This window comes from Macrotis lagotis, chromosome 1 (assembly GCF_037893015.1).
Source record: "Macrotis lagotis isolate mMagLag1 chromosome 1, bilby.v1.9.chrom.fasta, whole genome shotgun sequence".
Classification (NCBI taxonomy): domain Eukaryota; kingdom Metazoa; phylum Chordata; class Mammalia; order Peramelemorphia; family Peramelidae; genus Macrotis; species Macrotis lagotis.
In genome coordinates, this window is record NC_133658.1 from 498144069 (window position 1) to 498171490 (window position 27422).

Genomic DNA, 27422 nt, shown 5'->3' on the forward strand with positions numbered 1-27422 from the left:
AAAACTCTTAGGCAATTAACTCTATCTTAATCAACAAAAAAGCAGGAGGGAAAAGGGATAAGAGAAAAGGACCTGGGGAGGGGCAGAGAGTCAGGAGGGTAAAATGGATGGAATATTAAGTGATTAAAAGCAAAACAAACTTTTGAGAAAAGTCAATGTAAAAAGGGAGAGAAAATTAAAAAAAGGATTTAGAATGGCAGAAAATACAAAGTAATCAAAATTCTGAATGTGAATGGGAAGAATGTGATCATGAAGTAGAAGAAGCCAGCATAATGAATTAGAAACCAATATGTTATTTATGAGAAACAGAAAGACACACACAAAGAGTTAAAATCAGGGACTGGATCAGAATCTATTATGCTTTTACTGATGTGAAAAAACAGAGTAAAAACAAAACTATGCCTTATTAAAAGACATAATTAATCTGGGAAACTATGTTTTGTAAAAAGTACCATGGTCAAAGAAGTAGTATTGAAAATTTTATTGTGAGTTTTTCAAATAAAGATGTTATTTCACAAATACATAGGAAACTGAGTGAAATTTACAAAAATTAGAGCCAGTTTCCAGTTGATAAATGGTCAAAGAATATGAATAGATAATTTTTAGAAGAAGAAAAAATCAAATATATCTATAATCATATGAAAAAATTCTCTAAATAAATATTGATTGGGGAAAAAACAAATTTAAATTATTCTTAAGTACCAACTCACCTATCAGAAATGAAAAAACACTGAGGGAATGTGGGCGGAAAGCGATACTAATGAACTATTGATGGAGTTGTAAACTAGTCCAATCATTCTGGAGAATAATTTGGAACTATGCCCAAAAGGATATAGAACTACATGTTTCTTTGCTCAGGTATATTACTGCTACTAGGTTTTTATGCCAGAGATCAAAGAAAAAAGAAAAGAACTTCTATGTACAAAAATCTTTCTTGATGTTCTTTCTGCAGGTTGCAGTAGATGCCCATCAATTATGGAATGAGTGACTCTCTAAGATGAGGTATATACTGTGATGGAAAACTTTCTATAAGAAAAAATGAGGGGGAATGGTTTCAGAAAATCTGGTAAGACCTCTATAAACTGATGCAAACTGACATGTTTAGCACTAGAAAATCATTGTACACATTAAGAGCAATAGTGATAATGATAAACTGTGAAAGACTTAGTACTCTGATAAACAAAATTATTCAATAATTATCAAAATTGGGGGACAGAGTCAAAATGGCGGCAGGAGAAGAGCCTCTCTTAGGTGCTCTCTCCAAAATATTTCAAAAACCTTAAAATTATGACTCTAACTAAATTTTCAATAGAACCCACAGAAAGATCCATTGAGGCAATTCTCCAGCCCAAGGTAATCTGGAAAATAGTGGAAAAACTCTGTCTCACAGGGTTAGAGGGGCAGCCCTGCCAGAGTGAAGGAACTTCAGCCTCCCAGGAACAGCCCCAGGGAGCTTGGGAGCACCAGCTCCCAGTAACAGAAGCAGTTTCCTGGCCTGCACCCCAGGAAGCACCAAGCACAACTTGGAAAATCAGCAGGGAGACCTCTGCCAGAGCAAGGGAAAAGCCCAGTCCCTCAGCACAGTCACTCTACTCAGCCCAGCCACAGCAACCCAAATCCAGGAAATGGAAGCAAGCCTGTGGAGTCGCCCAGCAGGAGCCTCTTAGGCAGCTGTGCCCCGAGTGCTCAGCCCACCAAAGGTAAGGGAGTGGAGTTAGCTGTCTGAGGTCTGTCCTCTGTCCCTGTAACAGGACTCTGGGGCTCTGACCACAATTAGATCCTGATAGCAGTCTAGGTTGACCACAGAGCAGGGATTCCCCCCCCCAGCCCTGTGGCAGAAGGGTGCTCTTGTGGTCATTCATAGACCAGGAGAGCAGTCAGAGCCTCACACATTGAGGTCTTTGTGGGGTTGTCCCAATAAAAATCAAAAGCTCAGGAAGCACCCTAAAGGCTAGGGAAATGAGTAAATAGGAAAAAAGAAGAAGGAACCAGACCACTGACAATTACTTTGTCTATGATCCCATGGAGGATCAAAATACTCAATCTGAAGATGAGAGAGTCCAAGCCTCTGCATCTAAAGACTCCAAGAAATATAGAAGTTGGGCTCAGGCTATAACAGACCTCAAAAAAGATTTCTGAAAATCAAGTAAGGGACATAGAAGAAAAATTGGCAAAAGAAATGAGAGAGTTGCAGGAAAAACATGAAAATGAAGTTAGTAGCTTAGTCAAGGAGATCTAAAAAATGCTGAAGAAAATAAGATGTTAAAAACCAGCTAGGTCAAATGGATAAAACAGTTCAAAAAAGTTATTGAGGAAAAGAATGCTTTAAGAAGCAAAATTGGACAGATGGAAAAGGAGATAAAAAAGCTCTCTGAGGAGAACAAATCCTTCAGATGTAAAATGGAATTAAAGGAAGCTGATGACTTTATAAGAAGTCAAGACACAATATTTCAACACAAAAAGAATAAAAAATTAGAAGAAAATTTCAAATATCTCATTGAAAAAACAACTGATCTGGAAAACAGATTCAGTAAAGATAATTTAAAAATTATTGGGATACATGAAAGCCATGATCAGGAAAAGAGCCTTGTCATCATTTTTAAAGAATTCCTACATGAAAATTGCCCTGATATCCTAGAAGCAGAGGGTAAAAACAGAAATTGAGAGAATCCACCAATATCCCCTAGAAAGAGATCAAAAAAAAAAAAAAATCAACCCCCAGGAACATTATAGCCAACTTCTAGAACTCACAGGTCAAAGAGAAAATATTACAAGCAGCCAGGACACAATTCAAATATCATGGAGCTACAGGATCACACAGGACTTAGCAGCAACTACATTAAGGGGTCATAGGGCTTGGAATATAATATTCCAGAAGGCAAAAGATCTTGGAATGCAGCCAAGAATCAACTACCTAGCAAAATTGAATATCATCTTCCAGGGGGAAAGATAGACTTTCAGTGAAACAGGAATTTCAAATGTTTCAGCTCAACCAGAGCTGAACAGAAAGTTTGACCTTCAAGTACAGCACTCAGGTGAAGCATAGAGAGTGGAGGAGAAGGGTAAATTATGAGGAACTTAATGATGATGAACTGCATGTATTCCTGCATGGAAAGAAGATGTTGATAAATATTTATATGAACCTTCTCATTTAATAGAGCAGGTAGAAGGAGTTTTATAGATGAAGCACAGGAGAGAGCTGAATTTGAAGGTATAATATCTTGTAAAAATGGAGTCAATGGCTAAAAGGGAAATGTAATGGGAGTAAGAGAAATAAGAGATGGAATAGGCTAAGATATTTTTATATAAAAGATTTTTTTTGCAATGGTATGGAAGGGGGGAAGGCGAGGGGGAATGAGGGAACCTTCATTCTCATCAGAAATGGCTCAAAGAGGAAAACAGCATGCACTCTCAATAGGGTATAGACATCTAGAGAAAAAAGGAGAAAAGGAGGACGGGGGAAGGGGGGATGTAGGTGATAGAGGAGAGGGTAGATCATAGGAGAGAATAGTAAGATATGACACATTTTCTTTTTTACTTTTTGCAAGATGCTGGGACTGGGTGTCCTGTCCGGGACCATGGGGCTGAGTGGTGGCTGGGTCTCTGGAGTGGTCTGTGGGCTTGGGGCCTCTTAGTTCCAGGGCTGGTGATCAGTTACCCTACAGAACCTTTTAGAAGAGGGACAGAATGAATGGAGACAGAAAATATAATAGATGGTAGTGGGGAGAAATGGATGGAGGGAATTACAATCAGCAACAGCAACTGTGGAAAAATATGGAAGTAACTTCTGTGATGGACTTATGATAAAGAATGCGATCCACCTGAAACAGAGCTGATGGAATCAGAACACAGACCAAAACACATTTTTTTCCTCTTTCTTTTACTTCATTCCTCATCAGTTTTTATATTTTGGAGGAGGAGGGGTATTATGTTTACTCTTAAACAAGAATATAAACAAGAATAAACAAGAAAAAAATTTAAAAAGCACAAAAAAATTATCAAAATTATTCAAGACAATTGCAAAGGACTCATGATGAAAATTGTTCTCCACCTTCAGAGTATGAACTGATGAACTGGGTACAAAAATAAAGTATAAATTTTCTCACTTTCTTTATTATTCTTGTATTTTAAGGCCTCAGTAATATAAAAATTTTTTTGCATGATTTCAGATGAATATTGGGGATCATATTGCCTCACTTGTCTGTGGCTGGATGAAAGGAATTAGGGGATAAAGGGAATTTAGAACTGAAATTATTTTAAATCTTAAAAATGAATTAACATTCTTAAAAGGGTGAGAGGATTCAACCACCTATCTAAAAAATCAGAAAAGTCAGAGTAGAAAGCATAATATAAAGAAAACAAAGTCATTCAAGAGACAGCTGCCATGAAGCCTAGACAGTACAACAGTCACATTAACTAAATAGGCTTTAGCAACACTATAATCATTTCTCATTGCATGAATGAGATCATGGTAGTCAAAGAAATAACAAATGGAAGGAAAAAAAACATTTTTAATGAGCTGGAGGAATTGTTCTTAGGGAAGGAAAAAATGAAAAGAATGTGCTTTTGCTCTTCAAGTTCATTAATGAAAATTACACAATACTGTCTGGGATCTGCCACACCTCCCACTGAAGTGCATAAAAGCCCTTGTATAGATGTTGCTGAACACATACAACCTATCCCTGACATCCATCCACATCCGTGAATACTGACACAATGAGCTACTACGGCAGCTACTATGGGGGCCTGGGCTATGGCTATGGCTCTGGCTATGGCTGTGGATGTGGTTGCTTCCGTGGCCTAGGCTGTGGCTTTGGAGGGTATGGCTATGGAGGCCTAGGCTATGGTGGCTATGGTGGCTATAGTGGCTATGGTGGCTATGGTGGCTATAGTGGCTATGGCTATGGATGCTGCCGCCCATCTTGCTGTGGAAGGTATTATTCTTCTGACTTCTACTGAAAAACTGCTTGCTCCTGTACTATCATGGAATTCTTGCCCCTCCCTGCTTTGGGCAAATTCTGCAGCATTGTAAGAATATGATATTTCATCTGCCTGTAAGGCTAGGTGGCATGCAAAATGGTCTTGCAACCCATATGGAGCACTTAGGGCAGCCAAGACCCAGGACTGAGAATCAATAAGAATCTTCCTCTGAGAACTGAAGTACAACCTCACCTTTCATGATGGAGAGATCCCTATAATTGTATCCCTCAATACACCACGACTGAAATATTTAATAAGATGTTCTAATAAACTAATAAACTTTTTCACTGAAATAGTAAAACTGTTTTCATGTCTCCTTGACCTCTCTGCACTTGAGTTTCAATCTCATTTCATGAAGAGATTTTCCATCTTGACTTATGTTTACCTGTCACTGCAGATTTGCAATCAATTTGCTTCATATTTGTCTCCAGGGCCTCCATTTGTACGGGCAAATGCCTTGTCTTCAGGAAAGTGGGACTGTTATGAAGTACTAAGATTTAAGTACTGTAAAAAATGAAATCTTAGAAAGATATATCTGAGGCCCTTTTTTTCACATTCTGTGCATGTGTGGACAGACAGGGTTTTTAGGTTCAAAGTTTCTCAAAGATTCATATACATTTCATTCCCATGATTCATCACTTCCAGAACCAAAGTGTCCCTCAAGACTTTTCAGAATGCTGAGTAGCCCATCACTTGTCATCCACCACTATTGTTATCAGCCACCAGTTTGAAATTCTAAAATATAGTACAAATGAGTGGCATGTCATGTACCAAATGTGAAGGTTACCATGAAATCATCAGCAATTCTGATGGTTCCCACCTCTTTGAGAAAACTATGCCACCAATCCAGTTCACAACATTGTACTAAAACTGAAGCACCCCACCCCATGCACAGGAGAAGGGGATTCATTCTTTTTTCCCCCAATTTTATTTTTTCCAATCACAGGCTTAAAAAAATTTTAACTTTATTTTGAATTTTGAATTCCAAATTCTCTTCTTTCCATTCTTCTCCCTCTATTTTCTGAGAAAAGCAATTTGTTACAGGATATATGTTTGCAATCATGCAATACATAATTTCATATTATTCTTGTTTTCAAAGAAAACACTCAAAACAAGAAAAGTGAAAAACTTTCCTTCAATTTGCATTCAGACTTTTATCAATTCTTCCTCTGATGTAACATTTTTCATCATCCTAAACCTTTCAAAATTGATTTAGATCATTGGATTATTGAGAGTAGCTAAGTCATTTGCAGTTGATCAACCTGAAATACTGCTACTACTATGTACAAATATTCAAGTAGATTTTTCAAGGATTTTTCTGAAAGTATTCTGCTCCTCTTTTCTTATGGTACAAAAGTATTCCATCACAATCATATACCACGACTTGTTCATTCATTCCCAAATTAGTGGGTATCCCATCAAATTCCAGTTCTTTGAAGTGAACTCATTCTTAAAAGAATGACCTTCAAACTCTAATATTCTTTTATCAACTCAAATGCCTAAGTAAAAAGAGTATCTATTTTATTACTTCGCAAACTGACTTTAAACTTTTGACCCCAAAAATCATGTAATTCAGATGGGTCCTTAGAAAGAAAGCAGCTTACATAACAATGGTAAGTATTGATAAATATCTATCAATTGAAATGTTTAACTTGTGTTTCAGGCAGTGAAGGAAGCACTATAGTGTCATTGCCAATGGATATTACCCCTTAAAAATTAAGTAAAATTGCAATCTATCTCTCCTAAAGTCTTATTCTCCACTCAAAAAAATTTGTCTGTTTCTTTGAAACCACTGGTTTTTCATTGGAAAAGTACTAAGTAGTCCTCTATTCAATCCCTCCCAAAATATGTCTCTAAACAATTTATCAATCCTTTGTGAAAAGATCTTCCATGGAAGATATATTACAGTAAAAATAAATCCTTTAGGAAGGAGATTGTTACTCTTTTGCACAGCTCTCATTGTGTAAGAATTTCATTGACTTTAGCAGAGGAAAACATCCTTTTTTGGAAAGGAAATGCTAACTCTAAACCCAAGATATCCTGCCAGGGGACACATAAAAAAGAGCAAGTAACTACTCTATATGATGGCCACTAAAACACACTAAGAACACTAGCACAAACTCCTGTATGTCCTATAAGCACAAGAGTTTCAGCTTCTTCAACTAAATCTTGTTATTTGGAAGTTCTTTACCTAAGACTGGTCTACTGGACACTCTCAGCTTAGCCAAAAACCAACCAAGCACTCAGCACACTATAGATGGACCATCATCTCCATTTTCCTGGGTTCTTGTCCCTTATACCCCTCCTCTTGCAATTTCAAAGTCACAGTGGAATTTCTGACTGACATATTGTCTGGAGTTATGAGAAACTTGGAACCTGAGAGAAGAGTGGAGATGTCTATTTTGCCCCAATTACATTGACTTCATTTTTTTTCTTCTGATCAGGTGGAGTTATTCTGAGATGCTCTGCAATCTAAGAGCTACAAACTGCCTTCTATCCATTAAACTCTTATTTTTTAGGGGGTTTTTGCAAGGCAAATGGGGTTAAGTGGCTTGCCCAAGGCCACACAGCTAGGTAATTATTAAGTGTCTGAGGCCGGATTTGAACCCGGGTACTCCTGACTCCAGGGCCGGTGCTCTATCCACTGCGCCACCTAGCTGCCCCTACTAAACTCTTTAAGATCTTTTAGGTTCATTGCCCTTCTCTCTGAAATTCATTAACTCAGCCCAGAATTTCCCCTGAATTCACTTGTTCAGCAGGTTGTCTCTATATAGCCAGAATGTATGATCTTACTCAATAACTCATTATCAGTACTTCCTACTACCTTCCACATTTTGAAAGTTCATAAGAGACGTCTAGGTGGCATAGTGGATAGAGCACCGGCCCTGGAGTCAGGAGTACCCGGGTTCAAATCCAGGCTCAGACACTTAATAATTACCTAGCTGTGTGGCCTTGGGCAAGCCACTTAACCCCACTGCAAAAACCTAACAAAAAGAAAAAGAAAGTCCATAGCTGCACTGCATTCATTAGAATCTACTCAGTCTGCCTGCCTTTCTTTCTCTATTTTTTGAAAGCCTTGGGATTCAAAAAGAATCTTCCTGGCCAAAACTAGTGGCCTCTTCTGAATTTTCTTTCCTTGATCTGTCTTCAACATTTTATACTATTGGCCAACTGGTGTCCTTGGCTGTATTTGACACTACTCTTCCTATCTGACTGTTCCTTCTTGCTCATCTTAATTTGCTCATCTATCTAAAATGTCAATTCTGATTGGCACCTAAGATGGTGTGTCTTCTCTTTTATTACTATTACATTTTCTCCCACTAGTGAGAAGGTAATCCCTCTTCCTTCAGGTCTCAGAGTTTAAGAGACTTTCTCACTTCCACATCTCCAGATCCTTATCTGGGTCTCTCCTAAGCTCCAGTTCCACATCATGAATTATCCAATTGCACAATTTCAACTTGATGTTCCCTCATGATGTTTGTCCTTCAGTCTCGAAGACCATGGCATCAGGGAAGTGATGCAATGACAAGCACAAGAATTGAATTTGAGTGAGGTGGTGCTATGCTAAGTCACCAAACTCACTTTCTCCTCCAGAGCCATCTGAGTCCAGTGACCAGATATGAATCAGAACAACTGAGATGGCCCTGAATGTGAGTTGTTCAGTTGTCATACAGTGTCAAATGTCTGAGGCTGGATTCGAACTCCCATCCTCCTGACTCCAAGGCCAGTACTCTGTTCCCTAGTCAAAGCTCCCAAATCTTGAAAAGCACCCTACTTCTTTACTCCTTTCAACAGCATCCCTTTGCTACCAAGAACTCAGGTTCTCACCCTTGGGGAGCACTTGATGCTTTACTCTCAGTGCACTTACCCAATCAATTGGCAAAACTTGTTCTTTCCAATCTCACAACATCCCCGACATATCTATTCTTCTCTCTACTCAGAAAGACTCCATTTTAGATAAGGTCTTCAATGGCTCTCTACAGGAGTCTTGTGACTGGTCTCCCTTCTTCAGTTCTTTTCCCAGCAAGGTCCATCCTCCATTCAGCTGCCCAAAAGATTTTTTGAAAACATTTATTCTACTTTTCACCCTTTGAAACTGCAAAAGCCCCATGCTCCATACATGCTATCTGGTAAATTCTCATTGTCTGTGGTGGTTCAAATCAATTTGTATTTGGTCTTTAGATACCTTTGGCATTTCACCCTCTTCATAAACTGTCTTCTTACCAATATCAATATACTTTATGCCCCCTCTCTACATTCTATAGGCCAGCTCATGTGGTTTTACCTACTTTCCTTGCAAGTTCCTTTGTCTTGGCCTGCTGTCCAAACTGCTCAGATTTATTTCCACTCCTTTTCCCTTCCCTTATGATTTTGCCTGCTCCCTTTTTTTTCTCTGTTCTAATTCTATTGATAACAAGAGGCTTTACTCCCTTTCACTAGAAATTTATATATCAGTCTCTGAGATTTATCATCAACTCTCCATGTTTGTGGCAGGTACCTTGATACTTTTCTGTTCTTACTGGCTTTACAATGTTAGGGCTGCCTGGGAATAGGGACTCTGTTGACATCCCCAGCCCTGAGCATTGTGGAAGTAGCTTCTGCTTGGAGTGCTTGGAGAATGATAGCTTGATTGACCTACTTCATACACAGGTGCCCCACCACCACCTCAACTCCAATCTGAAGTTAACATGATTCTATCAATTCAATCTTAAACACCATTGATTAAAAGAAGCAAGATTCAACTTCCTATCTAAAGAACCAGAAGTTCTTTAGAGAATTTCATACAGAACATTTAGAGAACTTTTGAGAACAGGGAGACAATCATAATGGAAGAAGGATGATGGCTTCCATGAAACCTGAACAGAGTTCCAATGACATTAACTATTAAAGATTTGGTAACACCATAAGCATTTCTCATTGTAGGAACAATATTGTGACTGAGCCTCCTTAGAGAAACAGTAAATTGAGACAAAATAGCCTTAAGGAGTTGGAGGAATTGTTTTCTAAGAACAAACAATGCCAAGAATGCAATTTTGCTTTAGCAAGCTTATTAAAGAGAAATATGCATTTCTGATATGGATCTGCCACACCTACTGCTGGAAGAATATAAAAGGCCTTGTGTAGATGCTGCTGTACACACTCATACAACCTACCCCTGACATCCATCCAAATTCTTGAATCCTGACACAATGAGCTACTATGGCAGCTACTATGGGGGCCTGGGCTATGGTTATGGCTCTGGCTATGGCTGTGGATGTGGTTGCTTCCATGGCCTAGGCTGTGGCCTTGGAGGATATGGCTATGGAGGCCTAGGTTATGGTGCCTATGGTGGCTATGGTGGCTATGGTGGCTATGGTGGCTATGGCTATGGATGCTGCCGCCCATCTTGCTGTGGAAGGTATTATTCTTCTGGCTTCTACTGAAAAACTGCTTGCTCCTGCACTATCATGGAATCTTTCCCCCTCCCTACTTTGGGCTAATTCTACAGCATTGTAACAACATATATTCCATCTGCCTCTAAGGCTGAGTGGCATGGGAGAGCTACCAGAAGATGGCCTTACCAGTCCATATGGAGCACTGAAAGCAGCCAATTGGCAGAGACTAAGAATCCATAGGAACCATCCTTCTGGGAAAAAATGCACAATCTCACCTTTCATGATGAAAACTCCCCCAGCAGAAGCTCATTTCAAGCAAGTTTGCTCAGCTCTGATAGATCACAGGGGAGATGTCTATTACAATTTCCTAATAAACTTGTTTCATTGACTTAACCAAAACTGTTTTACCTCTCTTCATTGACCTCACTATACATGTCCAGACCCCACTTTACCAAACAGAAGACTTTTTTCCTATAAGTTTGGCCCTGTTCCCAAATTCAGTATCCAAATTCTGTACTACAGCTGCCAAAGTTTGTACAGAATCATTAATTCAGTGATACATATATTCATTTCTTTGTGCTCATGATTCATCATTTCCATATCCAAAGTGTCCCTGATGACTAGAAGAATGTGAGTTAATCCATCACTTGTGTAGCTGTCTTTCAAATTTTGACATTTTGAAGCACAGCACCTGAATGACACAGTAAAAAGACTACAGAAGAAAGTCAGAGAACAAGTCTGAATGTTGGCCTTTGGGTGAATCCCATCTTTTTTAATTCACTTCCACAGCTAGTTCAATCTATTGCACTGTTCTCTAGCTGATGCCCTATACACTGGGGAAGTCAGCTTATTATTGCTCTATCCTAATCTACTCTTCAATCTGCTCTCTCCAAAGTGCCCAATGATGGCCTCATGACCAAAATTAAAGACCTCTTCTGAATCTTCATTTTTTCCTTGATCTTCCCCTTCAGTTTTTGACACCACTGGTGCTCCTGGACCTACCTGTCTGAAAGTTCTTTCCCAGTTTCCTAGCTAGATCATAATCAAGACCAAATTTGTGATTGGCTCCCTATCCTATGAGCTCTTCTCTTTTCTCCCCCTTGTTTTCTCTGAGATGCAGACCTCCTTAGCCTCAAGTTGTTTTAAGACTTTCTCTCTGTCACTCACTGCTACATTGAAATATCTAGGCTTGATCCCTGCTGATATCCAGTTCCACATCATGAACTATCTAATTTTACTATTTCAAAATGATGGCCCCCATTCATCTCAAAGCCACCACACCAATGTATCCTCTACTTTTTCTAATCCTTTCTCCTTGTCTTTCTCCTTTCCATCCTTCTCCTCTCCCTGCTTTTCCCCTTCTTCCATTTTTTCCTCCCCCCCTTCTCTCTTCTACTTCTCCCCTTCTTCCCCATGCTCCTCTTCCTCCTTGTTGTTGCTATTATCCTTCTTCTTCATCTTCTCTTACTTTCCTCTCCTTCTTCTTGTTATATTTTCTTTTTTCAAAAAAACAGGGACAATTTAATTTTTTCCTACATAGTTTTCATTTTTGACTTCTTGAAATATAACTCTGAAAATCTGAAAAAACAAGAGCTAAAAAAAATCAATCACTGTATTTTAAATAGTGCCACTGGACTATACTTTTAAACCTAAAAAGTTCTGACTATGGTTGAATGTCAAGTAATAGGCCCAGCTCAAGTTTCTGTGACTCATTTTTCAGATTTTAAAGGCTAAACATGAGTGTAAATCTCAGTTGTTTTATGTTTTGGTCAGAAATTCTTCGTCTTGCTCCACTAGATTGTTATCTTTGGAATGACAAATCATCATTTTTTGTCTTAATTCTTACCTAATCCTTAGTCATCAAATGGGTGAAGCCTCAGATAAAGGGAGACCTGGAAAAGACCTTAATTTAGAAAGGTCAAGGTCACCCTCTTCATTCCAGGCTACCACCAACCTTCTTCACCTTTGTCTTACCACTGGAGTTCAATGAAAGAAAAGAAAAGAATGGAGGGACAACTTTTCAGTTGTTCTGCATCACTCAGATCCAACTCAAGTGCAAGTTAAGACATCACCCTCATGTCTTTGGTCCTCTTCAAGAATGAAGGATGAACAGTAAGCAACAATCCTTTTATTCAGCTTCCCTAGGGATTTTACTAAAGCATTCATTTTGCCCTGGTTCTCTTTAACCCACAGTAGCCCCCCCCCCTCCCACAACACACCCAACATATTTGAAATTCCATTTGCTTCCTGTTCTGTATTATTTCAAATAGACACCTTTTTTCTGGCATTTCGCCTGCTTTATAAACATATCTTTTCCTACCTTTTTAGCCCATACTTGAGTTTCAACTATAATCCTGCCTGTAACAATCAATTATACAACTCTGTTCTCACTTAAATCCAATCACTCCTTGATATTATTGATCCTTTCCAAAAATGAAGGACAAATTCAGCCTTACCCTTTTCTCCAATGGATTCTTCTTCTGCCTCCAAGATCTTCTCTATCTCCATCAACTCTATCTGGATAGTAAGGGGGTCAGGAAAGACTGTTGAGGTCTGTTACTCTGTCTAAGCTCAGTTCCAGGTTAGGGCCCATACTGCTATAAGAGAGCAGGGACCCTCCTCGCAGCTCCAGGGAAGAGAGGCGTGCCTGTGATCATCCACAGACCAGAGCACAGGCTAGGAGAGCAGTCAGAGTCTCTCATAATACCTTGAAGGAAGGTGTCCCTAGGGAGGTGTCCCAAAAACAATCAAATACTTGAGAAGTAAAAATCAGGCTGGGGAAATGAGTAAACAACAGAAGAAAATTAATTTGATCATAGATAATTACTTTGGCCCCATGGAGGATCAAATTCGCACTCAGAGGATGACAAAGTCAAGCTTCTGTATCCAAAACCTCCAAAAAATTGAAATTGGTCTCAGGCTATGGAAATTTTTTTTTAAAGTTGAAAATCAAATGAGGAAGGTACAGGAAAAATTGGGAAGAGAAATAAGAACAATGCAGGAAAATCATGAAAACCAAGTCAGCAACTTGATGAAAGAATTACAAAAAATACCAAAGAAAATAACATATTAAAAATCAGCTTAGGTCAAATAGGAAAAACAGTCCAAAAGGTCAATGAGGAGAAGAATTCTTTAACTAGCAGAATTGGCCAACTGGAAAAGGAGAAAATAACTCATTCAAATGGAACTTAGGGAAATTGATGACTGTGAGAAATCAAGAAATGATAAAACAAAATGAAAAGATTGAAAAACTAGAAGGAAATGTGAAAAATTTCACTGGAAAAACAACTGCCCTGGAAAACAGATCCAGGAGCAATAAGTTTAAAATTATTTGACTGTGGTAGCTTGGTGGTAAAATGGATAGAGCACCAGCCCTGGAGTCAGGGAGACCTGAATTCAAATCCAACTTCAGATACTTAATTACCTAGCTGTGTGACCTTGGGCAAGTCACTTAACGCAGTTACCTTGCAAAAAAAGTTATTGGGCTACCAGGAAAAGAGTCTAGACTTCATTTTTCAAGAAATACTCCAGCAAAATTGCCCTCATATCCTAGAAGCAGAAGATAAAATACAAATGGAGGGAATTCACCAATCACCTCCTGAGATTCCCCCCCAAAAAATACTCCCAGAAATATTATAGTCAAATTCCAGAAATTCAAAGTCAAAGAGAAAATATTAAAAGCAGTCAGAAAAAAATGCAAATATTATGGTACTACAGTCAGGATTACACAGGTTTACAATAGGATTGCACAGGATTTAGCAGCATCTATCTTAAGGGCTCATAAAAGCTTGGATTACAATTGAAAATCAACTACCCAGAAAAACTGAACATCCTGTTTCAGGGGAAAAGATGGACATTCAATGAAACAGAGAACTTTCAAAGTTTCCCACTAAAATAAACAGAGCTGAACAGAAACTTTGACCTTCAAGTACAGGATTCAGATGAAACTTTGAAAAAGGTAGACAGGAAGGAAAATTATAAGGAATTTAATTAGGTTGAACTGCTTGTATTCCTGCATGGGAAGATGATACTGATAACTCATATGAACCTTCTTATTTATTAGGGCAGTTAAAAGGAACATATATAGAAAAGGCATGGGAGGGTACTGAATATGAAGGTATTATATATTATAAAGATGGAGTTAATAGGTGAAAAAGAATATACTGGTAGAAAGGGAAAGGAAGGATAGAATGAGCTAAGATATTTCATACACTAGAGTCAAGAAAAAGCTTTTGCAATGGAATGGAAGGAGGAAAAGTGAAGGAGAAATGAGTGAGCCTTCATTCTCATCAGAAATTTCTCAGAGAGGAAATAATATACAATATTCATTAGGATATAGAAATCTATTTTACCCTAGAGGAAAAAAAGGAGAAAAAAGGGATGGGAGAAAGGGGACAGAGGAAGGGGAGGGGGAGTGTAGGTGATAGAAGAAAGAGAAGATCTTGAGAGAGGTTAATCAGATACAACACACTTTTGAAGAGGAACAAGGTGAAAGGAGAAAGATAGTAGTACAAATAGGAGTGTGGAGGAATATAATGGAGGGAAATACAGTTATCAATAGCAACTGTGGAGAAAAAAATATTGAAGCAACTTCGCTGATGGACTTATGATAAAGAATGTGATCTATCCTGGAGGCAGAGCCAATGGTATTTGAATGCAGATTGAAGTACATTTTTTCTTCTTCACTCACTTTATTTTTCTTGAGGTTGTCATGGTGGGGGGTAGTTATGATTACTTTTAGAACAAGACTATTGTTGTAATGTGAAAAGAAATAAATAAATGTAAAATAAATGGAATTTATCTAGGAGCTGGGAAGCAACTTACCAGCCCAGAGGGAAAAAGATCAGTTTCACTGAAGTAAGAGGGCAGTGAGGTCCTAGAACAGCAACAACAGGCAACCACAAAGCAGGGAGCCTGCAACAAAGATCCAAGCCAGGGACAATCACCAGCAAGGCACCCCCCTCTTGCAGACCAACAAACCCCTAGACAATCAAGGGACCTCAGTAAGGTCCCACTCCAGCAAGCCCACTCCAAGCACAAGTCACCAAAAAGGCTTGGACCCCATTGCTGACCAGTAGTGAAGCCCTGACCTGGGAATGACTAACAATAATACCCCACCCAGAGGGACTACCTACAGAGAGATTTCTATAACAACCCAGAAGCAGGGCCCTTACCCATGGAACAGACAAGCAACAAGCCAGAACAGTCACCAGAAAGACTCTGTTACCATAACAACTCAATAGCAAGGTCTCACCCTTGGAGACGGCCAGCAACGAAACCCCATACCCAAGGGAATACAAAAGGGAGACCTCAACTCTAGTACAGATTGAAAGGGAAGCTTAATCTCCAGAGAAAGCCAGTAGCTAAGCCCTGAATCCCAGTGAAAGCCAGAAAGCAGACCCAGAGCCTTAGGACAAAGAGCTTGGGATAGTGTTGAACCAGAATCCAACTCTCACATAAAAATACCAAGTCACAAAAAAAGGCAGAAAAAATTGAGCAAGAAACAAAAAAGAGTGATAGAGAGGATCAAATCATAAACTTAGAAGAGGACAATAGCATCAACATGGTTATATGTGAAATCTCAAAGAAAAATGAAATTTGGGGTGGCTATGTAGTATAATGGTTAGAGCACTAGCTCTGGATTCAGGAGGACTTGAGTTCAAATTTGGTCTCAGACACTTAATTACCTAGCTGTGTGACCTTGGGCAAGTCATTTAACCCCATTTGCCTTGCCAAAAAAAAGAAAAGAAAAATGAAATTTGATCTCAGACCCAAAAAGAATTTCTAGAAGAGTTTAAAAGGGATTTTAAAAAGCAAATTAGAGAAGTAGAAGAAAATTTGAGAAAAGAAAGAGTAATGCAAGAAAAACATGAAGGAGAGTGGTTAGGTGCTATAGTGGATAAAGCACTGGCCTGGAGTCAGGAGAACCTGAATCTGGCCTCAGACACTTAATAATTACCTAGTAGTGTGATCTTGGGCAAGTCACTCAACCCCATTGCCTTGCAAAAACCAAAATAAAAAAAGTCATGAAGGAAAATAATTCCCTAAAAATTAGCATTGACCAAGTAGAGAATGAAGTATGAAAGCTCACTGAAAGAAAATTCCTTAAAAATTAGAATTGACCAAGTGGAAACTAAAGACTCTGATACATCAAGTCACAAGAAACAAAATCAAAGAAGTAAAAAAATAGAAGAAAATGTGAAAATTCTCAATGGAAAAACAATTGACATAGAAAATAGATCCAGGAAAGATAATTTAAGAATTATTGGACTGTCTGAAAGACATGACATGACAAAAAAATCTTTCAATAAATTTTCAAAGCAAAACACAAAAAACATACTTCCCTGATATATTAGAACCAAAGGGTTAAAAAGAAATTGAAAGAATTCATTGATCACAATCTGAAAGAGATTCCAAAATGAAAATCCTCAGTAATATCATAACCAAATTCCAGAACCAATAGATCAAGGAAAAGGTATTGCAACCAGCCAAAAGGAAACAATTCGATATTGTTGAGCTGCAGTCAGTATTAAATAGGATTTGGCAGATGTCACATTAAACAACTAAAGGACTTGGAATATGATATACTAGATGGCATAGGAGCTAGGATCACAACTAAGAGTCACCTACATAGCAAAAGTGAATATAATTTTTCCAGGAAAAAAAATGGATGTTTAATGAAACAGAGAACTTTCAAGCCTTTCTAATTAAAAGACCAGAACTGAATAAAAAAATAGATCTTCAAATATGATTCAAGAGAGTCCTTGCCCTTCAACCCAAACCAAGGTGGCATCGGCCACCGGCTTCATATCCGGTGGTTCCGGAATGCAGCCTCTGGGCATAATCTCCAAGCTAAGCTGCAGCTATGGTACCAGGAGATAGCCAAGAGAACTCAGCCACCTCCAAAGCTGCCAGTGGGCCCAAGCCATAAGTTATCAAACAATTACTATTGTACTCATGATGGACATTGGCTAGCCTCTCCTCCTTCAATCATAATGTTCACTGTGAAAGTTTTGGAGTCTGGTGTTCCTGGTAAGAGTGTAAATGAGGCTGTGACAACTTCTGGGACAAAACCAGTGATACCAGGACCCCCCCCCCATGAAAAAGTGGGAGCTGTCAAAGGATCAACCATATTTGTGAAATAAACGTGGGAAGATAGACATACAGATGCAGAGAGATTTATGTTTTTAGGGGACTGACTTGAACGTACCAGCTCAGCTGCAAAGGCATCATGAAGGATCATACGGAGAACATTATATCATTTTATTTTGGGGGTAGAGGGGTTGGGGAGAAACATATCCTAATACATGATAAATGCACTGAGCTCTTTAAAAAAATATGATTCAAGGAAATATAAAAAAGTAAAAGAGAAACCAGAAAGAGAAAACACAGAAATTCAGTAAGGTTAAACTGTTTGTATTTCTCTGTGGCAAGATAATATTTGTAACTCTTAACAACTTTGTTACTATTAAAGCAATTAGAAGGTGTCTATGTAGACAATTTGGATATAAGGTGACTTTGATGAGATGATACCCCCAAAAACAAAATAAAGGGGTGAAAAAATTGCACTGGAAAAAGGAAGGGGGGGAGATTTAAAAAGCTTAAACAATGTTCTCATCAAAATTGGTTCAAAGAGGGAAAAACACATACATTCAGTTGAATATAGAAATCTATTTTACCCTATAAGGGAGTAAAAAGGATAGTAAATAACTGGTAAAAATAAGGGTATAATGGGGAAAATGGTGATCAGAAGTAAAATCCACGTGTGCAGAGAAACAGTGATGGGGTAATGAGGTAAGGAAATAAATAAACAAATGGAGGAAAATACACAGCCATTTATCACAATTATGGATGAACTCATCCATAAAAAAAAGAAGCTTATAGCAGAATGGATTAAAAACCAGAATCCTACAATATATTGTTTATAAGAAACATACTTGAAGCAGAGAGAGACACATAGAGTAAAGGTAAGAGTCTTGAGCAAAATCTATTATACTTCAGTTGAAGCATAGAAAGCAGAGGTAGTAATCAAATCCCTGACCAAAAATAAAATAAAAAACAGGCCTAAATAAAGAGATAGAGAAGGAAACTCTGTCATGCTAAAAGGTAACAAAGACAATTGAATGAGTTCCAGAAGGAAATAAATAAGAGAGACCACAATTTTCCTTTCTCAGAACTACACATATCTAGCCAAAAAATAAAGATGAACAAAATTCTAAAAAAGTTAGATATGATAGATCCCTGGAGAAAATGAATGGAATATACCTTTTTCTCAGAAGTACATGGTACCTACACAAAAATTTACCATGTGTTAGTACATAATTATGCAACCAAATGAAGAAAAGCAGAAATATTAAACACATTTTTCAGATCATAATGCAATAAAACTAGATTCAGTGATGAAAAAATGAAAAGAACAATTAAAATTAGCTGGAAATTAAATATTCTAATCCTGAAAAAAAGTGAATCAGAGAATAAGTCATAGAAACAATAATTTCATTAAAGAAAATGAAAACAATGAGACAACTTGTGAAAATCTCTAGGATATTGCCAAAATTGTAATTCTGAGGAAATTTATATCTCTAATTGCTTACATCACTAAAATAGAAAAAAAGCAGATAAGTGAATTGAGCATACATCTAAAAAAATGAGAAAAAAATAAATTAAAAATCCCAAATTGAAAGTCCTGAAAACTAAAGGAGAGATTAATAAAGTAAAACATAAAAAGCCAAATGAACTAATAAAATTAGAAGCTAGTTTTGTAAAAATAAACAAAAGCCAAGGCAGCTTGGTGGCGCAGTGGATAGAGCACCAGCCCTGGAGTCAGTAGGACCTGAGTTCAAATTTGACTTCACTTAAGAATTACCTGGCTGTATGACCTTGGGCAAGTCATTTAACCCCATTGCCTTGCAAAAACTATAGATAGATAGATGATAGATAGATAGATAGATAGATAGATAGATAGATAGATGAATGAATGAATAAATAAAGATAAACGAAAGTCAAACTAATGGTTAATTTGATTTAAAAATAGAAAGAAAACCAATAGTATCAAAAATAAAAGGGGTGAATTCACCATCAATGAAGAGGAAATTAAGACAATTGTTGGGAGCTATTTTGCCCAGTTACAAGCCAATAAATTAACAAGCTAAATGAAATGGATGAATATCTATAAAAATATAAATTACCTAGGTTAACAGAAGAAATAAAATACTTAAATAACCCAAGCTTAGAAAAAGAAATTGAACAAGTCATCAATAAACTTCCTTAAAAAAAAATTCTCAGGGGGCGGCTAGGTGGCATAGTGGATAAAGTACTGGCCCTGGAGTCAGGAGTACCTGGGTTCAAATCCGGTCTCAGACATATAATAATTACCTAGCTGTGTGGCCTTGGGCAAGCCACTTAACCCCATTTGCCTTGCAAAAACCTAAAAAAAAAAAATTCCCAGAACCATATATCTTATGACAATATCTACCAAATATTTAAAAAACAATTAATTCCAATATTATATAAACTTTTTGGAAAAATAGTCAAGGAAGAAGTATTTCTAAATTTATTTTATAATACAAATATGGTGCTGATATCCAATCATAAAGAATCAAAATAAAAAAATTATAGACCAAATTCCTTAATACTGATGAAAAAATTTTAAGTAAAATACAAGCAAAGAGATTACAACAATATATAATTATCATACACTATTGGGATCATATACTCTGACAAAGAAGCATTTATACTAGGAATGAAAATCTGATTCAATATTGGGAAAGTTGTAATTATAATTGACTATATCAGTAACAAAATCAGCAGAAATCATTTCTCAGTAAATTCTGAAAAATCCATCAACAACACTCATTCATACTAAAAGCATAATAATAATGAAACTTAGCTTAAAATGATAAGTAATATTTATGTAAATCCATTAACAAGCATCCTCATTGGTAATGGGGATAATCTAGTAGCATTCCCAGTACCATTGGGAGGGGAGGTGGGGAGTTAAGCAAGGATTCTTATCATTACCTCTATTGATTTAGTATTTCATAGCAGAGTTCACTAGAGCAATAAGAGAAGAAACGAGGAATTAAAAGAATTAGAATAAACAATAATGAAATAAAACTATCACTCTTGGCAGATGATATGATATACTTTATACTTAGAAAATCCTAGAGAATCAAGTAAAAAACTGCATGAAATTATTAACAATTTTAACAAGGTTGCAGGATATAAAAGAAATATACAAAAATCATCATCATTTCTATATATTACCAACAAAGTTTAGCAAGAAGAGATAGGAAGAGATGTTCCATTTAAAATAACTGCAGAAAATGCTGTAAAATAATTGGGAGTCTACCTGCCAAGACAAACCAAGGAATTATAGGAACACAACTATAAAATACTTTTCACACAAATAAAGTCAGATCTATACAATTAGAAAAGTATTAATTGCCTACAAATAGTCTGAGTCAAGATAATTAAAATAAAATTTTATCTAAATCTATGTATTTAGGGTCAAACCAAACAAATTATCAAAGAATATTTTATAGAGCTAGAAAAAAATAATAAAATTCATCTGGAAGAATAATGGCATAAGTATATCAAGGAAATGGTTAGATGGTCTAGTTATATTAAATGTCAAACTATATCATAAAGCAATAATTATTCAAAAAACTAGTATTGAATAAGAACTAGAGTGGTGGGCCAAGGGAAAATTAGATACAAATTACATTATAGTAAATGACTAATAATCTAGTATATGATAAACCCAAAAGTCCAAACTTTTGGAACAAAACTACATTGCACAACAAAAACTGCTGGGAAAATTAGAAAACAGTATGGCAGAAACTAAGTACAGACCAACAACTCATACCATATACCAAGACAAGCTCAAAATGAATATATGATATAGGCAAATTAAGAGAGCATGGAATAGTTAGCTTTATGGATTTATAGATAAGAAAAGAATTTAGGACCAAAGATAATATGGAGAATATTAAAAAACCTAAAATAGATCATTTTGATTATATAAAATTGAAAAGATTTTACACAAATAAAATCAATGCAACCAAAATTAAAAGGAAAGCAAAAAACTGGGGGAGGGGGAGGGGATTACAACTCTCTGATAAAGCTCTCCTTTCTCAAATATATTAAGAGTTAAGTCAAATTTGTAAAAATACAAGTCATTCACCAATTGATAAGTGGTCAAAGAATATGAATAGGTAGTTTTCAAACAAAGAAATCAAAGCTATCTATAGGGTCATAAAAAAATGCTCTAGATCACAATTGATCAGAGAAAGGCAAATTAAAATAATGTACCACCTCACACATATCAAATTGACTAATGTGACACAAAAAGGAAAATGTTGGATATTGGAAAGGTATTGAGAAAATTGCTAAATTAATGTACTGTAGGTAGATTCAACAATTCTGAAGAACAATTTGTAACAATTTGTATCCAATGAACTATAAAATTTGTCATTTCTTTTGATTCAGAAATATCACTTGCTGGGTCTATATCCCAAAGATGTCCAAAAGGGAGCAGGGGAAAAAAAAACTGTTTTTATACAAAAAATATTTATAGAAGTGCTTTTTATTGTGGCTAATAATTAAGAAATTGAAGGAATGTCCAACAGTTGGGGATTGGCTAAACAAAATGTAATATGTCATTAAATTGAAATATTACTGTCCTATAATAAATACAAGCAGGATGATTTTAGAAAAACCTAGAAAGACTTACATGACTTATGCATGGTAGCATGAAAAGAATAAGAAGAACATTGTACACAGTAACAGCAACATTATTTGATGAAAAATTGTGAAAGATTTAGATGTTTTCAGCAATTCAACATCTAATACAAGCCCAAAAGAATGATAAAGCATTTGCCTCCAGAGAAAGAACTGATATTGACTGAATACAGACTGAAACATACCATTTTTCACTTTCTTTTTTTTATTCAAGTCTTCCATGTTCAAAAATAACGAATATGGAAATGCTTTACATAATTACACATGCTAAAGATGGTGACAAGAGAGGATCATGTCTTAGGTGCTCTCTCATAAATCTTTGAAACTAAGGACTCTAACTAAATTTTGGAGAGACAGAACCCACAGAGGGACCCATTGAGGCAGTGCTCCTACTCAAGGTAACCTGGAAAAGAGCAGAAAGGCTCTGCTCCCTGGGAATGGAAGGGCAGCCGCAAGAGGGGTGGCCTCCCAGAGCGAAAGAACTTCAGCCTCCCAGAGGCAGCCCCAGGGTGCTGGGAGCCCCAGTTCACAGCAGCGGGGGAGTTTCCTGACCTGTGCCCCAGGGAGCACCGGGCACAAAGTGGGGGAACAGTGGGGGACCTCTGCCAGAGGGAGCACGTGAAGCCCAGCCCTCAGGGCACACAGCTAGCAGCATGGCCACCACAGCCCAAATCCAGGAAACAGAAGCAGGTGGAGTTGGTAAGCAAGAGCCCCCCAGGGCATGAGCCTATTGAACCTAGGGAGGGGAATGAAGAGAGAGATTGCAGAGGTCTGTCTTCTGCCCCTGGAACAGGACTCTGAGGCTCTGACCACATTCAGATCCTGATTGCCCCCCCATAGAACAGCAGAGACCCCCCACCTCAGCCCCATGGCAGAGGGGAGCGCATATGGTCATTCACAGACCAGGAGGGAGGACAGAGCCTCACACACTGACATCCTTGTGGGAGTGTCCCAAAAGCTCAGGAAGCACCCAAAAACAGGCTTAGGCTGGGAAAATCGGCAAGCAGAGAAACAAGAGGAACACGATTGAGAAATATTTTGCATATGAGCCCAAGAAGGATCAAAACACTCAGCCTGAAGAGGAGGAAGCACAAGCTCCCGCATCTAAAGACTCCAAGCAAAACAGAAATTGGGCTCAGGCTATGACAGAGCTCAAAAAAGACTTTGAAAAATCAAATGAGGGAGTTAGAAGCAAAAAAGGGAAAAGAAATGAGAGAGATGCAGGAAAAACAGGAAAATGAAGTCAGCAGCTTAGTCAAGGAAATCCAAAAAACTGCTGAAGAAAATAGCATGCTGGGGTGGCTAGGTAGCACAGTGGATAAAGTACTGGCCCTGGAGTCAGGAGTACCTGGGTTCAAATCTGACCTCAGACACTTAATAATTCCCTAGCTGTGTGGCCTTGGGCAAGCCACTTAACCCCATTTGCCTTGCAAAAAAAAAACTAAAAAAAATGAAAAAAAAAAAGAAAATAGCATGCTAAAAACCAGCTTAGGTCAAATGGATAAAACAGTTCAAAAAGTTATTGAAGAGAAGAATGTTTTAAAAAGCAAAATTGGCCAGATGGAAAAAGAGATAAGAAAACTCTCTGAGGAAAACAAATCCTTCAGACAAAGAACTCAGGGAGATTGATGAATTTACGAGAAACCTGGATTCAATACTTCAAAACCAAAAAAATGAAAAATTAGAAGAAAATGTGAAACATCTCATTGAAAAAACAACTGATATGGAAAACAGATTTAAGAAAGATAATTTAAAAATTATTGGAATACCTGAAAGTCATGATCAGAAAAGAGCCTTGACAATATTTTCAAAGAATTACTACAGGAAAATTGCCCTGGTATTCTAGAAGCAGAGGGAAAAATAAAAATGGAGAGAATCCACTGATCCCCCCGAGAAAGAGATCCCAAAAAACCAAGCCCTAGGAATATTATAGCCAAGTTCCAGAACTCCCAAGTCAAAGAGAAAATATTACAAGCAGCCAAAAGGAGACAATTCAAATATCGTGGAGCTGCAATCAGGATCTCACAGGACTTAGCAGCAACTACATTGGAAGCTCATAGGGCTTGAAATATAATATACCAGAAAGCAAAAGAGCTTAGAATGCAACCAAGAATCAACTACCCAGCAAAACTGAATGTTCTCTTCCAGGGAAAAAGATGGACTTTCAATGAACCAGGGGAATTTCAAATGTTCCTTTTGGAATGACCAGAGCTGAACAGAAGGTTTGATCTTCAAATACAGGACTCAGGTGAAGCATAGAGATGGGAGGAGAAGGGGAAAATATGAGGGACTTAATGATAATGAACTGCATGTATTCCTGCATAGAAAAATGACACTGATAATATTCATATGAACTTTCTCAGTTAATAGAGCAGGTAGAAGGAGCTTTTATAGTTGAAACACAGGAGAAAGCTGAATTTGAAGATAAAATATGGTGTAAAAATGGAGTCAATAGAAAAAAGGGAAATGTAATGGAAGAAAGAAAAAGGAGGGGGGGAATAGGCCAAGATATTTCATATAATAAGATTTTTCTTTATTACAATGAGCTATTGCAATGATATGGAAGGGGGAAGGCAAGGGGGAATGAGGGAATCTTTGCGTCATCAGAGGTGGCTAGGAGAGGAAACAGCAAATATATACTCAATGGGGTATCGGCATCTGGAGTAAGAAGGAGAGGGGAGCAGGGGGAAGGGGTGGGGATGTGAATGAAGGAGGAGAGGATGGACCATGGGGGGAGAGTGGTCAGATATAACACATTTTCCTTTTTTTACTTCTTGCAAGGGGCTGGTATTGGATGGCCTGTCCCAGACCATAGGGCCAGGTGGATGCTAGGCCTAAGGGGTGGTAGGGGGCTCAGGGCCTCTTGGCCCCAGGACCAGGGATCTGTCTGCTGCGCCACTCAGCAACCCTACAGCAGAGTCAGAGTAAAAGGAGAGAGAAAATATAGTACATGGTAGTGGAGAAATATGAAAGGAGGGAGTTATGATCAGCAATGGCAAAGGTGGAAAAATATGGAAATAACTTTTGTAATGGACTTATCATAAAGAATGTGATCTACCTGAGACAGAGTTGTTGGTGTTGGAACAAAGACTCAAGCACATTTATCATTATTATTATTATTATTATTATTTGGGGGGGGGGGGGTGCAGGGCAAATGGGGCTGGGTGGCCTGCCTGGGGCTGCATAGCAGGGTGATCACTGGGTGTCTGAGGCTGGATTTGGACCTGGGTGCTCCTGGCTCAAGGGCCAATGCTCTGTCTGCCACCCAGCCACCCCTACTATTATTACTATTTTGTTTTATTTTGGGTCTTTTTTTTTTCTTTTTTTTGGTTTTTGCAGGGCAATGGGGTTGGGGTGGCTTGCATGTCACACAGTTGGGTGATTGTTGGGTGTACAGGGCAAAATATGTGCTCAGGTACTCCAGGCTCCAGGGCTGGTGCTCCAACCATTGCACACCTGGCCATGCCTACAATTATTACTATTTTTTTATTTTAATTTTTTTCTCTCCCCTTTACTTTATCACTCACATGAGTCTGTTTTGGGGAGGAGGGGGAATTTTGTTTACTCTTAAACAAGAATATTCTATTAATGTATAAAAAAATTATTTGTACAAAATGAGAATCAATAAATATTAAACATAAAAAAATTATACATGCTAAAGAATAATAATAATACTTCCAACTGAATTCTGGAACAGCACAGCAACAAGAGAAAAGGATGAGATATTTTTCTAGTTTGAGATAATTTAAGAGAGTGACAGGCAATTTGACAAAACATTTGACAATGAGGTGAGGGATTGCCTGTAGCACAAACAATGGCAATAACATTAGGGCCTTGGAGGTAACTGCAACAAAAGCAGCAGCAAAACTTTGGGAATTCTCATTCCAGACAGTATAAGGGTTGGAAAATTGGTGAGAAAACTGGTCTGAAGCTGTTTGGCAACTGTATTGCCCATAGGTAGCTCTGGGTCACATTTCCAGTGCAGAGGGAAGTACTAGCTCTTGTAGGAAAACAGGGCCTCTTCCTGGGGAAAGATCACTATGTAAAACAGGAAAGCAGTGACCACAGTTTTCTGAGAAAAACTGTGATAGTTTTTGATATTCCCAGACCTGAGTACATTTGTTGGCATAGCACAATGTAGAAATGCTTTGTGCTTAGGCAGCTTTGGCAATGATAGTTTGATTGACCTATTCCCTAAACTGGTTCCTCATCACTATCTCAACTCCAATTTGAAACTTGCCACATTCAATCAACTTAGTCTCAAACAGCACTGAATAAAAGAGACAGGATTCAACTGTTTGTCTAAAAAATCAGAAGCCCAAAAGAGACATTCATAATGGAAAAAGGACAGTGCCACCCAGGAGAGGGCACTATGTAGCCTAGTTAGAGCACCAGTCACATTAATAATATAACCTTTGGTAATATTATAATCACTTCTCATTACAGGAATGAGATGATCAAAGCAGAGTTTTCTCAGAGACAAAACTATCTAAGGGAAAAAACCTCCTTGATGAGATAAAGGAATTGTTTTTCAGGAATAAACAGTAACAATATATTTCCCTGGAAAAATTATTAATGAGAAATTTGTTTTTCTGCTATAGATCTCCTTCGTCTCCAGCTGGAAGTGTTTGTACACATTCAAGTAGCCTACTCTTCACACCCATCCAAATTCAATAATTTTGACACAACAGGCTACTGTGAGGGTCTGAGTTATGGTTATGGCTGTGAATATGGCAACTTCCATGGTCTAGGCCTGTGCTATGGTGGCTATGACTATGGATCCTGACATCCATTTTGTTTCAGAACTATTATTCTTATGACTTTTACTGAAAAAAAAACAACCCATTGGGACTGGGCTATCTTAGAATCCTTGTTTCCCCCCCCCCCCCCATTCTTTGTGTTAATTCAATGATAATTTAAGAATGTAAAATTCCATCAGCATCTATGATTGAGTGGCTTGGGAGAGCTACCACAAGAGGACCTTGGAGTCTATATGGACTACTCAGGGCAGCAAAGCGACTGGGACCAAGAAGTAACTGAATTCTTCCTCCTAGGAAATTGTGCAGATTCTCACCTTTCATGAAGAAGATTCCCCTGACAATAGCTCACTTCAAGAAATTTGTTCAACTCATATACCACAGCTGATATGTCTGTTTTGATTTTCTAATAAATGTCTTTTACTGGCATAGAAATAGTATTTTCACCTATCCTCCTTGACTTCACTGTATATACAATCAATATGAAGGTTTCTGCCTCACATTGTAAAGAAATTTTCAGTCTCGACTACACTTGCATGTCATTCTGGAAGATTTGCTCTCCAGTTTA

At 37.8% G+C, this 27422-nt stretch overlaps 2 protein-coding genes and 1 pseudogene across 2 annotated transcripts; all 3 read left to right on the plus strand.

The window, feature by feature from the left end:
* The first annotated feature begins 4716 nt into the window (after nucleotides 1-4716).
* Nucleotides 4717-4959, plus strand: LOC141520591 (keratin-associated protein 19-7-like). The gene has a single exon (XM_074232230.1). It carries the CDS (start codon nucleotides 4717-4719, stop codon nucleotides 4957-4959), a length of 243 nt encoding a protein of 80 aa, XP_074088331.1.
* Nucleotides 4960-10169: 5210 nt separating this feature from the next.
* LOC141520598 (keratin-associated protein 19-7-like) lies at nucleotides 10170-10403 on the plus strand. Its single transcript, XM_074232242.1, has 2 exons — nucleotides 10170-10209; nucleotides 10258-10403. Exons 1-2 carry the CDS (start codon nucleotides 10170-10172, stop codon nucleotides 10401-10403), a joined length of 186 nt encoding a protein of 61 aa, XP_074088343.1.
* Nucleotides 10404-17102: 6699 nt separating this feature from the next.
* Nucleotides 17103-17495, plus strand: LOC141504940 (NADH dehydrogenase [ubiquinone] 1 alpha subcomplex subunit 7 pseudogene; annotated as a pseudogene).
* Nucleotides 17496-27422: the final 9927 nt, after the last annotated feature.

What these genes read in the sequence shown, in the direction of transcription:
- LOC141520591 (XM_074232230.1), top strand. Translation starts at nt 4,717, where the DNA reads ATGAGCTACTACGGCAGCTACTATGGGGGCCTGGGCTATGGCTATGGC.
- LOC141520598 (XM_074232242.1), top strand. Translation starts at nt 10,170, where the DNA reads ATGAGCTACTATGGCAGCTACTATGGGGGCCTGGGCTATG. An exon ending in CTATGGGGGCCTGGGCTATG is followed by an intron (nt 10,210 to 10,257) that starts GTTATGGCTCTG and finishes TCCATGGCCTAG; the next exon opens with GCTGTGGCCTTGGAGGATAT.